Here is a 15,000-nt window from a genome sequence, read left to right as displayed (position 1 = left end):
AGTCCAGCTGCACCTCCGGCATCTTCCGCGTCTGCACCGCCCGCGTCTCGCCGGCCTCCGCGGCGGCCGTGCTGACGACGGCGGCGCTGGCGCCTGCGGCCTGGCCCTCCGCGTTGTCGCCGGACAGCTCCCGCTCGGTGCTACGGTCGCGCCGGCCGCGGGCGCCGCCGACCACGGGGCGCCCCACCTCCGTGCGCACGCTCAGGCGGTCCAGCGTGTCCATGGTGGCGCTCTTGCTGAGCTTGAGCGTGGACGCGCTGCCCACCGTGGTATACACGCTCCTGACGGTGCCCGTGCGCCGCGGCCCGAAGTCGGAGTCGGAGCTCTGCGATTCGAAGCCCGACGACGCCTGCGAGTTGCTCTTGTTGATGGACACGTAGTGCGGGCGCATGAAGCCGGCGCTGACGTCGCTGACGCGGCTGTGCGTGGCGGAGATGGGCGCCTTGGAGGGAATCACGGGCTTGGCGAGGGGCTGGCGCCGCACCGTGGCCTGGCCGCTCTCCCAGTCCGTCATGCTGCTCGTGCTCGACGAGCTGTCGGGCCGCTTGCCGCCGCCGTCGCTGGCCGGCGAGTTGGACGTGTACATGGAGCGGATCTTGTTCTGGTGCGCCAGCGTCAGGGACAGCCGCGGCGACGGCTGCGGCGAGCCCGTGTCGCTGGGAGGGCCGTGCGGCGAGCGGAAGGCGCGGGCGTACTTGGCGCCCGGGTCCACGGGCGAGGGCGTGAAGGCGGCGTCGCTCTCGCGCCCCTTCTGCTCGCTGGTGGAGGCGCGGGCGCCGTCGGGCTCGCCGCGGTTCCTGACGTAGCTGGAGAAGGCGCCTCGGCCCAGCAGCAGCGGCGCCGTGCGGTGCGGCAGGAGCGGCTGCGAGGGCGGCGGCGGCGGCGGGGGGGCGGCCACGGACTCCTCCTCGTCGTCGGTGCTCACCAGGGACTCGAGGCTGCTGCTCGAGTCGACGCTCAGGCTCTTCGGGGCCTCCTGGGTGTCTGCTCGAGTAGAAGCGAAGCAAGTGCTATAAACTGACCCACGGACATGCATGCAACAACAGCATTTCCCAGACACACGCGATGAAAATCCCCAACCCTTCACAAAACAATATATATCCAAACCTTCACAAAACAATATATATCCAAACTATTCACAAAAGAACATATATGTAAAACCCTCCACGAAACAACATGTATCCAAGCCCCCGGCGTGCGAACGAGGCAAGCCCCCGCGCGCAGGGCGAGGGCCTGGCCGCGTCCCAACTTACCGAAGAGCGCCAGCAGGGCCTGGTGCGCGAACTGGATGTTGCGCTTGTTGGCCTGCTTCCCCGTGCGCAGCGTCACCTCGTCCCGCCCCACCTCCATCAGGTCAAAGCCTGAAAGTGCGGACCATCATGAGCGGAAGCCTCGCTAATGGGGCGGAGGGAAGCTTGGTCATGGCAGGAATAGTTGTGAAATGAGATTGGTCAGAAATTTCATCGGAGGGAGATAATGTGTAATTATTTGCATCCATGCATGCATATATATATATGCGCACGCGCGCGCGCACGCACACACACACACACACACACACACACACACACACACACACACACACACACACACACACACACACACACACACACACACACACACACGCACATATAAATATACAAATATATACATATATATACATACATACATACATACATACATACATACATATATATATATATATATATATACATATATATATATATATATATATATATATATACATATATATTATATATATATATATATATATATTATATATATATATTATACATATATATATATATATATATACATATATATATTATATATATATATATATATATATATATATATATATATATATATATATATATATATTGATTCACAAGGCAAACGTGCAAGATATCTTTTCAAAAATAGACTAGAATTCCCGGTGATATGGGTCATCACCTTTTAACCTTTCACATCGTGTGTTTTGAGCGACAATATAGCTTTTACTACTACTGATTCGTGCACGATTATCCTAATGATAGTGTCTACGACAATTACACCTTATGTGATGATGCTAATTATTGTTTTTAGCAATATTGTCATCGCCATTAATCAATATTCGTGATTATAATTAATCTTAGTATATACTATGATATCATCAATATCATTATCAACGATTTGTTATAAATAAATAAATAAATATATATATATATATATATATATATATATATATATATATATATATATATATATATATATATATATAAAATTCATCCTTGATCGTTAAGAACATCACAATCACTACCATGATATGAAGTGTTATTATTACCCTCGTAAATTTTATGCACAAAATAAGTTTAAGTTTGTCATGTGCTCTGTATTTCTGCCGTTGCAACCAACAACGTTAAAGAGTTCTTGTCATTCATCCAACATCACAGCCAAACAGGTAAAGGAACATCTGAACATAATCGTTAAAGTTACATGAAGATAAAGAATGATTCGACAACGCATTAAAAAGCTGCCCGAGTGGTAACATCTCTGGAATACGCAACATACTGCTCTTAAACAAACACGTTCGTAAGATCTACCGCCCGCTATGAAGTGATCGCTCGCTCACATTTCAAGTCGAAGCCAGTGTCTCGACGAAACATCTTCGCGGATTCGAACGCCCAAACGAGATGTATCGAACACGCACACGAATCGCAACCAAGATAACATTCCGATCGCGGTTCAAAACGTATTTTTCATAATTATTTATTACTTATCATTATTATCATTATCATTATTATTATTATCATTATAATTATCATTATTATTATTATCATTATAATTATCATTATTATTATTATTACTATTATCATTATCATTATCATTATTATTATTATTATTATTATTATTATTATTATTATTATTATTATTATTATTATCTCTGTGATTATTATCATTAACATTATTATTATCGTCATCATTATTATCATCATCATCAATATTATCATCACCATCATCATCTGCAGAAGCCCTCCTTCCTTCCGCATGCACACCGCTTGCACCCCCCCCCCCCCCGCGACGACCCCTGAGCCTCTCACCTAGCGACGCCAGCAGCTCATGGCAGCCGTTGACCCGCCACAGCTTGACATGCACCGGGACCTCAATGGATTCGTTCTCGAGGTCCTTGACGGTGAACTGGGTGATGACGGCGCGCATGACGGAGATGACGTCCTCTGCATATTCGGGGGAGTCTAGGAGCTTCGAGACTGCCTGTAAGGATGTCTGGGAGAGACCTGTGAAAAGGGAGAGGGAGAGAGGGAGGGAGGGAGAGAGGGAGGTTAGTGAATTGTATAAAAAGGGGGAGGATTCTCGGTCTCGTGTTTATTTCACGTCTTTTATCTAGCTTGGATTTGAGGGATAGTTTGAAGTTGTGATTGGTGTTTTCTATGATCACTTTTTATCATGTGTGTGTGTGTGTGTGTGTGTGTGTGTGTGTGTGTGTGTGTGTGTGTGTGTGTGTGTGTGTGTGTGTGTGTGTGTGTGTGTGTGTCCCAGTACCCACATCCCACCACAGTACCCATCTCCCCGTCCCTCCCCCATTCCCCTCCCCCATTCCCCCACCCCAGTACCCACCCCTTCCCCTCCCCAATCCACCCACACACTACTTACCCCCCCCCCGCCCCCACCCACACCCAAACAACCCCCCCTGTTCCCCCGACCACCTACCCAGCAGCGCCTGCAGACTGGCCGAGCACTGGGTGAGCCTTTCCCCGGGGTCGCTCTGGGGGAAGAACACGCTGCTGGGGATGCCGTTGGCCGCGGGCTCGAACCGGAAGCCCACGCTCATCAGCAGGTCCTTCCAGCCGTTCACGTTCCCGACCTTGTTCTCGATAGATTTCTGCGTCGTGTACATGGCGTTGCGGTGGCCGCGGTGGATGCGCTGGAGGGACTTCTCGACCTGCGGGCGACGGGGGCGGATATGTGAATATATATTTACATACATACCTATAAATGTGTATATATATATGTACATATATATATATATATATATATATATATATATATATATATATATATATATATATATATTTATATATATATACATAAATATATATATATACATATATATATATATGTATATATATACATATATATATTTATACACACACACACACACATACACACACACACACACACACACACACACACACACACACACACACACACATACACATACACACACACACACACACACACACACACACACACACACACACACACACACACACACACACACACACACACACACATATATATATATATATATATATATATATATATATATATATATATATATATATATATATATATATATATATGTGTGTGTGTGTGTGTGTGTGTATGTATATATATATTTATATATATATATATATATATATATATATATATATATATATATATATATATATATATACATATATATGTACACACACAAACATTCACACACACACACACACACACACACACACACACACACACACACACACACACACACACACACACACACACACACACATACGAATAGAGAGATGGACAGTCAAACAAATGCACAGACAGAATTCTGCAAAGTCTTCCTTACCAAATGCAACGTGACTCTGAGGGCGTCGCGACACTTGTCAGGCGTGCGTAGGAGTTCGCACAGCGCCTGACCCATCAGCGCCACCTGGAACATCAAGGCGGTTCAGTTAATACTAATAAGCGACGCTGTGGTGCGTAGTGTAAGCTTCCCTCTTGAGATGTCTTTTTCAAAGATTGTGCCGTGACTGATGATGGTGATAATAAATCATTGAATATTGGGAGTAGTTGAGATATCATAATGTATGACATGTTTTTATACTATATGGAAGATTACTTCTCTGTGAAGTTGCAAAACTGAATCGACTACCTACAAAAATTTAGAAGAAAAATATGGAAGTTGTTCTATTAAGTTTAACAAGCTTAATTTACTTCGACATTATTTTAGAAAAATGCCACCTGGAAAAATATATATGTCGACATATATATATGAGCGCCCATTATAGCGCCGTACCTTATTCGAGAGCTTGACGTCGGCGCCCACGAGGAGGAAGCCCGCCCAGTTGGCCGGGTGGGCGAAGTGCTTCGTGGTCTGGACCGTCTGCTGCGCCTCCGACAGCGCCCGGCTCACTCGCGCCCCCTGGAACCGCGGGAGAGATTAGCTTGGACTCCGGCAACGATCATAGGAGTGTCTTTTATTATGGTCTCGTTTGAGTCTAGGGGCATTGGAGGCTGTGCCGCCCTTGCCTGACTGGATGCCCTTCTGAACATCCAACCTGATTACTTTGTCAATACTCAGCTAAACATATGATCATCAGTGATAAAAAGTGGGTATTTGAGTTTGGATCTTGCATTAGGATTTCGGTAAAGATTGATGGCATACCGAATTAATCAGTAAAAAAAACAATGCTGTTATCTTAGAAAGCCGCCTGCACCTGTGGCCTGAATCCCGGTCTCACCTGCAGCAGAGACGAGTAGAATGTTCTGAAGAGGATCTTGACGGCGGTGTCGGGGACGGGCCAGAGGGACACCAGCACGCACTGGGCGCCGGCGGCCAGCAGCGCGCGGATGAAGCCCACCACCCCGTCGCTGTTGGCGCGCCCGTGGTGGTCCCGCGTGTGGCACGACGACACCACGACCAGCTTGGCCCTCAGTTTGAGGTTGAGAATATCGGCCGCCGTCAGGAGGAACTCGGAGAGTGCCGGCAGGTCGATGGTGGAGGCGATGTCGGAGCTCTCGTCGTCCAGGTGCTCGTGGATGGCCTCGGGCTGCGACGAGTGCGACAGCCGCTTCGACGCGCGCGACTCCACGAACTCGCCCGGCGACAGGATCACGGCCGACAGCTTCCACGACACGTGCGTCGCCAGGTGGATGCACTCCACCTGCGAGATGAGCCTAATGATGGCCTCCTTGTTGGCGCAGGCGCTCGTCAGGGCCTTCGTCTGCAGCATCTCGGCGACGATGGTGGCCTCCTGCTCCGCGTAGGGGATGTCGCCCCAGCCCCACTGCTCCGTCACGGTGCTCGGCAGCTTCGGGTTCCCGATGACCAGCGCCGACGTCTGCTCGCCGCTCGGCTTCGAGTTCTTGGAGCGCTGGTTCACCTTGAGCGCGCTGATGGACGGCACCACCAGCAGCGAGAACCGCTCGCACAGGTAGTCGTTGGAGTTGGTGCCCTTGAGCACCGGGAACGGGACGAGGTACAGGTCGCCCTCCAGCACCAGCATGAGCTCCCTCGTGACGCCGGTCTCGGGCAGATGGTCCTCCATGGGCGCGATCAGCAGCTCGTAGAGCGAGCGCAGGCACGACGGGCCCTGCCACGTGACCCTCCTGGAGCGCGTCGAGCCCGGTCTGGAGGCCGAGCCCGAGGCGATGGACCCGCTGACGGAGCCGAGGGAGAACAGCGACGACAGGGAGTAGTTGGACGAGTTGAACAGGTGGTTGCGGTTGACCATGCGCAGGAAGCCCGTCCGGTCGGCCTCGTGGTTGAGCTTGTCGCCGAGCTCCTCCAGGTGCGCGTTCCACATGTCGCCGGCCTCGCTCTCGGTCTCGCTGGACACGCCGCCGCGCGTGGCGCCGGCGCCGCACTCCACGCCGAGGGCGTCACGCACCGACTGGATGTAGTGCTCCAGCAGCGAGCCCGACGTGCCGACGGCGTCCTCGCCGCAGTCGCCCTCGCGCTCCGCCTCCACCTCGCTCACGCTCACCTCGTGGAACTTCACGATTCCTGCCGGCGAAGACAAGTGAAGGTGAAAGGGTTTTTTAGATTAATTCGGTCTTAATATAACTAATATAGATTTAACAGAGACTGGTTCTCCTACATATAGCATTTCATACTGATATAAATCACATGGGGAAATTGAAGGCTTAGTATCTAAAAGGCATAGTTATCAGAGGTCTCTACTACTACATGCCCACTTCTGTTTTGTTAAGTTTACCACCATATTCGGTACCGCTATCGTTTTTAAGAATCATTATATCACACTGTCACTACTATGAAAAGCATTATCATTATCATGACTATTGTCCAAATCACAATCAAAATCATCACCATTGCCATCATCTTATTATCATCATCAGTATCCTTATTACTTCACTCATCCTCACTACCCTCCCCAGGCCAGAGGACCCCCCCCGCCCTCACCTTTATTGGGTACGATGAGCCAGCTGTAGAGGCAACCGGCGGCGATGCTGTAGTACAACACCGACGCCTTCTGCCGGTTGACGATGTCCACGATCTGGTCGACGGACGATGGCGTCGAGTCCTCGATGCGCGACGCCCTGGAGGAGGTCGAGGCGCCCTGCCGCTCCAGCAGGAGGTCGACGAAGGCGCGCGTGCGCCCCCGCTCCGCCACGAGCAGGGCGTCCTCGTTGCGGCCCAAGCCCACCAGCACCCGCTGCAGCGCCTGGTACGAAGCCGTCTGCAGGTCGAACAGGGACAGGCGGTAGTCCTGCGAGCCGCGCGCCTCCCGCCGGATGGTGTCGAGCAGGTGGGCGGCGCGGTCGAGCTGCGTCTGCGCCGCCTCCAGGTCGCCGTGCCCCCACAGGGCCATGCCCAGGCGGTGCCGGATCTTGGCCTCGTCCTCGCGCCGACCCAGCTGCTCGGCGATCTGGAGGCCCTGCTGCAGGTACGCCACGGCCTGGGTGGTGTTGCCCAGGGCGTGGTGCACGCGGCCGAGGGAGGCGTAGGCCAGCGTTTTGGCCACCTGGGGAGGCGTGGGCGGTTACAGCAGGGATTCGCGGGCCAAAGGCACATGTCTCATGGATTTCTCAGATTAATTACAAAAAAAAAACAAAAAAAAAACATCACATATTTACATTTAATGAATATCCATTAAAGACGAAAGGAGAATCTCAGACACAGCAGTTTCTACATTTACAAATAACGCATCGCACTGATAATTTCCGCAAAACAAACTTTCCCCGTCCCGCCTCCCTCCCCTTCCCCACACCCCCACACCCCTTCCCCACACCCCTTTCCTATATCCCCACACCCTTCCCACACCCCTCTCCCACACCCCACACCCCTTTCCCACACCTCCACACCCCTACACCCCTCCCCACACCCCCACACCCCAGCCGTCGACCCACCTTGTCGTTCATCTGCGCGGCGATGCTGAGATGCTGCTCGCCATGGGTCACCGCCTGCTCAAAATTTCCCAGCGACTCGTAGGCGAGGCTGATGTTCCCGTGCGCCCGCCCTTGCTCCGCGGGGTTGGTGAGCTCGCCGGCGATCTTGAGGTCCAGTTGGTGGTAGCGGAGGGCCGTGTTGTACTCGCACATCTGCTGGTACACGGTGCCAAGGCCGCACGCCGCCTCGCCCTCGCTCTGCTTGTCCCCGAGCTCTCTGCCGAGTGGGAGGGGGGGGGGGGGCGTCGCTTAGCTCCGTGAGGTTGGCTTATCACTTAGTATTTATTTGTTATCATTACAGTGTTATATTATTATTATTATTATATTATTATATCATTATATTGTTATTATTATATTATCATTACATCATTATATTATTATTATTATTATTATATCATTATTAAATCATCATCATCATCATATTATTATTATATCATTATTAAATCAACATATTATTATTATTATATTATCGTAACATTCTTGCTATTTTGTTTATTTATTCATTCCTCGTTTTTTTTCGTGAGTTTTTCTAATCATTTATCATTTTTTTATCATTATCATATTATCACTTCATTCTTACGAGCAGAAATAACTTTAAAATGACTTGTTCTGCGGAATTATTCAGTCTCACTTAAACTTGTTCTTGATGCACTAAAATATTTAAGTGGAAAAGAAAGGTTACTTTGATGATCCTCAACAAACGAAGATTATTGACTAGAACGGTAGGTATTGAAACCATAGATAAGGACGTTTGTGGATAAGATAAGATAATTTCAAGATAATTTGCAATAAAAACAGCAAAAGCCTTCAAGAAAACAACACAGAAATCGAACATTATAGAACATACACAATGATAGGAAATAAAAAAAGAACGTAAACAAAACATACAAAGAGCAGACAACAGAATACTAAAATAGATGAGATAATTAAATTTAAAAAATAATAATAAAAAAATGATTAAAGATAATAAAAAAAAAGAAAAAAAAAATAATAAAAAAATCGATTAAAGATAATTAAATAAAAAACAGATTAAAGATGACAAAAAAAAACTGATTAAAGATGATAAAAAAAAATTAAAGATTATAAAAAATAAAAAAAATAATAATAATAATAATAAAATACGAAGGCCTCCCTCACCTGGCGATCTTGTGCTGATGTTCCATGCAGGAAATCGCCTGCTCGAAGTTGCCCAGCAGGTAGTGGATGTGCCCGAGCTCGCCGTAAGCGGAGCCCTTGGCAGCAGGGATGTTGAGCTCGTGGGACACGACGAGGCGCTTCTCGTAGCACACGAGTGCCTGCTGGAGGTTCCCGACGCACCTGTGGGAGCTCCCGAGGCCGCGGTAGGCTCGCTCCTGGTCCCTCGGGCTCTTCGTCTTCAGGGCGATGGCGAGGTACTGCGGGGGCGCGGGGGGGGGGGTCATTTGGTTTGGCGCTTATGGGGTTATCATGACGGGGTTATATTTTGGGCTATTTGGGGGTTGTAGTTTTATTGTTGCGGTTATACGTAGAGGGAGTCAGGTTATACGATACCACAATGTGTTTTTTTTGTGCTTGTTTTTCAGGTGCAAATTGATATACAATGAATGTCTTAGTTTCGGTTATACTGAAAAAAAAAATTACGACGAATGTGTTGGTTTCGGTTATATTGAAAAAAAAAAAAAAAATCCCGCGGCCTCTCACCTGCTCGTGGCACTTAATGGCCTCCTCCGAGTCCCCGAGGGCGTCGTAGCAGTCGCCGAGGTTCCCGAAGGCGCGGCCCTTGTCTACCACGGCGGTCGTGGTGGACAGCTGCTCGAGCGTGGCCAGCTGCTGCTCCAGGTAGCCGATGGCGTCCTCGAAGTGGCCCATGTTGAGCCTCGCGATGCCCAGGTTGCCGAACGCCTGGGCCTCCATGGCGGCGTCCTGGGGGGGGGGGCAGCGGGCTTGCAAATACTTACTCGTAAACACGTGAACATTTTCATATTTTTAAACCATGTATTTTTATTGATAGACAAATATATATATATATATATATATATATATATATATATATATATATATATATATATATATATAGAGAGAGAGAGAGAGAGAGAGAGAGAGAGAGACAGATAGAGAGAGAGACAGAGAGACAGAGAGACAGAGAGACAGAGAGACAGAGACAGAGACAGAGACAGAGACAGAGACAGAGACAGAGACAGACAGACAGACAGAGACAAAGAAATTCATAAATAAAGAGACAGACAAACAAACCAAAAGAAAGAAAGAAAAAAAAAACGCCCCTCCCCTCCGTCCGCGTGCGGCGCCTCACCTTGAGCTCCTTCGCTCGCTCCAGCTGCTCCTGATAGCACTTCATAGCGTTGGTGTAGTTGGCGAGCGACATGTGGACGGCGCCCAGGTGGCCGTGGGCCTTGCACTCGCCCTTGATGTCTCCCATCTCCTGCCGGATCGTCAGCTCCTGGTGCGCGGCAAAGGGCGAGGAAACGAGGTCATTGCGCGGGTAGTGCATGCGATTGGTAAGTTTTGGTTTGCAATTTTTGTAGTGCATGCGATTGGTAAGTTTTATGTTGCAATTTTGTAGTTCATGCGATTGCTATTTTTTTTTTTTTTTTTTTTTTTTTGCATTATCTATAGATTTTTTTTTTGTATAAGTGTGTCATGTTTGCATTATCAGTTATTATGTAGTTTTCGTCTAATCAAGGCGTTTTTGCGGGAAAAAAATCAAATTCAAGAAATTAACTAACAATTAATAAATGTTATCAAGATTAATAAATAAATTAATCAAGAACAATATATAAATAAAGAACAAAAAATTATTAATTAATAGCAATAAAGTTATCAAGAACAACAAAATAAAAAACAACAAATGAATCAATAACAGACGAATTGAAAAAAAAAAAAAAACAGCAAATTAATTAACAACAGATGAATGATAGAAATAAATAGATAAATAAAAAAAATCACTTAATAAATCAGCAACAATAAATGAATGAATGACAACAGATGAATAAAAAAAAATAATAATAATAATAAAAAAACAGCAAATGAATTAACAACAGATGAAGAATAATAATTAAAAAAATAAATAAATAAATCAGCAACACCAAATGAATGAATAACAACAGATAAAAAAGAAAAGAAAAGAAAAACGAGAGGCCGAACAGCATCCGCCTCCGCCGACCTGCGTGTGGTAGCCGAGGGCCTTGTCGAAGCACTTGAGGAGGCGGTGCGCGAGGCCGAGCGCGCCGTACGCCGAGGCCTCGAGGACCTTGTCACGTGACTGCTTGGCGAGGACCAGCTGCTTCTGGTAAACCTTCACTGCCTCGTCGTAGTTCTTCATCTTCATGAGCACGTCTCCGATGTTGCCGAGGGCGCGGAACTTGCCCTGCAGGTGCTTCATCATGTGCGCCAGGGCTGGGCAGGGGGGAGAGCGCGTTAGGAGATGCTGTTGTTGTGGTTTTGGTGGTGTGGTGGTGGTGGTGGTGGTGAGGGAGTGTGGTGTTGGTGGCGGTGGTGAGGGAGTGTGGTTTTGGTGGTGGTGGTGAGGGAGTGTGGTGGTGGTGGTGGTGGTTTTGGTGGTGGTGAGGGAGTGTGGTGGTGGTGGTGAGGGAGTGTGGTGGTGGTGGTTTTGGTGGTGGTGGTGAGGGAGTGTGGTGGTGGTGGTGGTGTTTTTGTAAGGAAGCAAAGGTTGGCTTCCGTTGTGTGTGCATTATGGATAATAGTATGAAGAAGGCATCCGCATGTTTCGTCACAGAAGGTGAAAGATTTTCCATCTTAGTTATATAAGTGCAAAAATCTTTACTTTTGACCATCTTGCTTCAATTTATGCCAAAATAACAGTTAAGTCTCGTCTCAATTCTAAAAAAAAAATCAAGGCAATAAATAAAACCAAACCTGGTCCTTCACCGAACACATAAAAGTTATCATCACAGAAACCACCTTAAACGACGGGCCGGGAACCGACAGTGCCACTCACCCAGGAAGTACTTCTGGCACTCGAGGGCCGTCTCCGAGTTGCCGAGGGCCAGGTGTGCCAGGCCGAGGTTGCAGTAGGCTCTCCCCATCGACTTGCGGTCCTGCAGGTCCTTCGCCAGCGCCAGGTCCTGGTCGTAGTACCTGATGGCTTCCTGCGAAGGCGTGGGCGACGATCGTTAGTCAGGGTCAGAGGAGGGAGATGGGAGGGATATAAAGATATGGAGGTAAAGAGGGTGACTAAAGGGGTGACTGAAATATGAATAGGCGACCCTGTGGCATCGCAAGTCTCACCTTGAAGTTGCCGAGGCAGTAGTGGGCGTAGCCGAGGAAGTGGCACGCCCTCGCCTCGCCCTCGGTGTCGTGCAGCTCCTGCGACAGCATGAGGTACTGCTCGTAGTAGGGCACGGCCTGCGCGAACTCCCCGCGCGACGAGTGGCAGTTGCCGAGGTTGAGGAGCGCGCAGGCCTCGCCGGCCGTGTCCTTGAGCTCGCGGGCGATGTTGAGGTGCGAGTGGTAGTGTAGCAGCGCCATCTCGTGCATGCCCAGCGCCTGGTAGGCCACGGCCAGGTTGCCGTGCGTCGAGGCCTCGCTCATGCGGTCGTTCACCTCCTTGCTGATGGTCAGCTCCTGCTTGTGGTACTTGATGGCCTGCTCATAGTAGCCCATGGCCGAGTACGCGTTGCCGATGTTGCCGTAGGCGCGGCCCATGCCCGCGCGGTCCTGTAGCAGCCGCGCGATGTTCAGGTGCGCCTGGTGCAGCTTGAGCGCCGCGTCGTGGTGCCCCATCAGCTGGTACACGATGCCCAGGTTGGAGCAGGCCCGGCCCTCCGCCACCTTGTCCTTGGTGCTGAGCGCCATGTCCAGCTGCTTCTCGTGCCAGCGCTGCGCCTGGCCGTAGTCGCTCATGCAGCGCGCTGCGTGGCCCAGGCCCGCGTAGGCGCGCGCCTCGATGGTCCTGTCACCCAGGTCCTGCGCGATCCGCAGCACGTGGTTGTGGAAGGCGATGGCCTGGTCGAAGTTGCGCTTGTAGTGGTGGCTGGAGCCCAGGTTGCTGTAGGCGCGCGCCTCCTCCACCTTGTTGCTGAGGTGCTTGGCGATGCGCAGGTGCTCCATGTGGCAGTCGACGGCGCTGTCGAAGTCGCCCATGGCCAGGTACACGGCGCCCACGTTGCCGATCTCGCGCGCCTCCTGCAGCTTGTCGCCCATCTGCTTGACCAGCTGCACGCACTGCTTGTGCGACGCCAGCGCGTTCGGGTAGTCGCCGATGGCTGTGTACACGTGGCCTGCGGCGAGAGGAGCATTCGCACGGAAGTTAGCATTGCAAAAGGGAATCAGTTGTAACCGACCGTGATCGACCTTCATCCCTTGGCGCCTCATCCTGACTTCTACCAAGCGACGCTTAATAATACAACAATACTTAACAAGAGAAGGAAAAAAACAGTTAGCAAACCATTACTAGAATTTCACTGGATTTCTTTTGACGTCAGACAATAACTAATTTAACGTTACGAACAGAAACTCGAGACCGAAACCTCCACTCACACAGCAACACAACAAAACTGGGGAAAAAAAACACACCACAACATAACCAATAAAAAAAAACACACGCACATACGGATAACAACAACACCACATCGCCAAACATTAAAACAAACGCATCCACGACTGAAAACACACTATCGACAAGCATACAAAATAAATAAACAAAATCACAACATACTGCCCAACATAACAACACGGATAACTCCACAGCCAATGCCACGCAGACATTCACTTGCAAAGGATATAGACCGAAAGTTAAAGTTCCTTACAACGGGAACTATCGGCTCAGTGACGCAACTTGCTTCTGAGGGAAACCAAGTTGGTGAAATGGGAAATGCGCAGAAATGCACAAAAGGAAAATAACGATGATGGCGATGGTAATGATAGCAATGATGATGATAATGATGATAATAAGGATAATAAGAGTAAGAATGATAATAAAAAAAAAAATAATGGTAATGGTGATAATGGTAGTAGTAATAATAATAATAATAATAATAATAATAATAATAATAATAATAATAATAATATAATAATAATAATAATAATGATAATATTATTATAATATAATAATAATAATAATAATACAAAAATAAATAAAATAATAAGTAAAATAAACAAATATATATGTGAATACATAAAAAGGCATATAAATAAATAAATATAAATAAAATCAACAAACAAACAAACAAATGAATAAATAGATACGAGCGCCCGCGCCCTCCCCTCCCCTCCCCTTCCCCTCCCGTCCCCCCTTCCCTGCCCCTTCCCTGTCCCCTCCCCTCCCCCCCTCCCCTCCCCCTCTTCCCTGCCCCGTGATGCCCTAATGAAGGAGGGATGACTCGAAATCCTGCGTCAGATACCCGAGCCGGGTCCTGGCGCCGAGGACCCCGATAGAACGACTCGTCACGGATCTGCGGGGAGCTGGCGAGGTTCTCGGGGTGGGTGGGGGATGGGGGTTGGGGGGGGGATGAGTAAAGAAAATTGAATGATGAATAGAAAAGGAAAATTTTTAAAATGAAGAATTTGTGGGTTGTAAATATAGTAATAATAATGATAATGATAATAATAATGATAGTAATAATAATGATAATAATAATAATAATGATAAGAAGAAGAAGAAAAATGATAATAATAATAATAATAATAATAATAACAATAATAACAATAATAACAATAATAACAATAATAACAACAACAATAATAATAATAATAATAATAATAATAATAATAATAATAATAATAATAATAATAATAATAATAATAATAATAATAATGTTCATTATAGTAAAAGAAAAAAAAAATGGCTATTATTTGTACAGT

General features: G+C 47.9%; 1 protein-coding gene across 1 annotated transcript in view; it reads right to left on the bottom strand.

Annotated features, from left to right (window-relative positions):
• Nucleotides 1-15,000, bottom strand: part of LOC119595153 (tetratricopeptide repeat protein 28-like) — a gene marked incomplete in the record, with an annotated part of 130,124 nt that overhangs the window by 1,534 nt on the left and 113,590 nt on the right. The window contains 15 exon segments of the mRNA XM_037944325.1: nt 1-984; nt 1,254-1,361; nt 3,078-3,272; nt 3,706-3,937; nt 4,619-4,702; nt 5,069-5,194; nt 5,514-6,778; nt 7,196-7,757; nt 8,143-8,398; nt 9,319-9,575; nt 9,862-10,083; nt 10,472-10,618; nt 11,342-11,574; nt 12,137-12,287; nt 12,427-13,418. The exon segment at nt 1-984 is cut by the window's left edge and continues 1,534 nt beyond it. Of these exon segments, the coding sequence (XP_037800253.1) occupies nt 1-984; nt 1,254-1,361; nt 3,078-3,272; nt 3,706-3,937; nt 4,619-4,702; nt 5,069-5,194; nt 5,514-6,778; nt 7,196-7,757; nt 8,143-8,398; nt 9,319-9,575; nt 9,862-10,083; nt 10,472-10,618; nt 11,342-11,574; nt 12,137-12,287; nt 12,427-13,418 (5,814 nt within the window).

The sequence above is a fragment of the Penaeus monodon genome, chromosome 35, assembly GCF_015228065.2.
Source record: "Penaeus monodon isolate SGIC_2016 chromosome 35, NSTDA_Pmon_1, whole genome shotgun sequence".
Classification (NCBI taxonomy): Eukaryota; Metazoa; Arthropoda; class Malacostraca; order Decapoda; family Penaeidae; genus Penaeus; species Penaeus monodon.
Note: the sequence above shows the minus strand (reverse complement) of the source record. Positions and strands in the feature narration are given on the sequence as shown.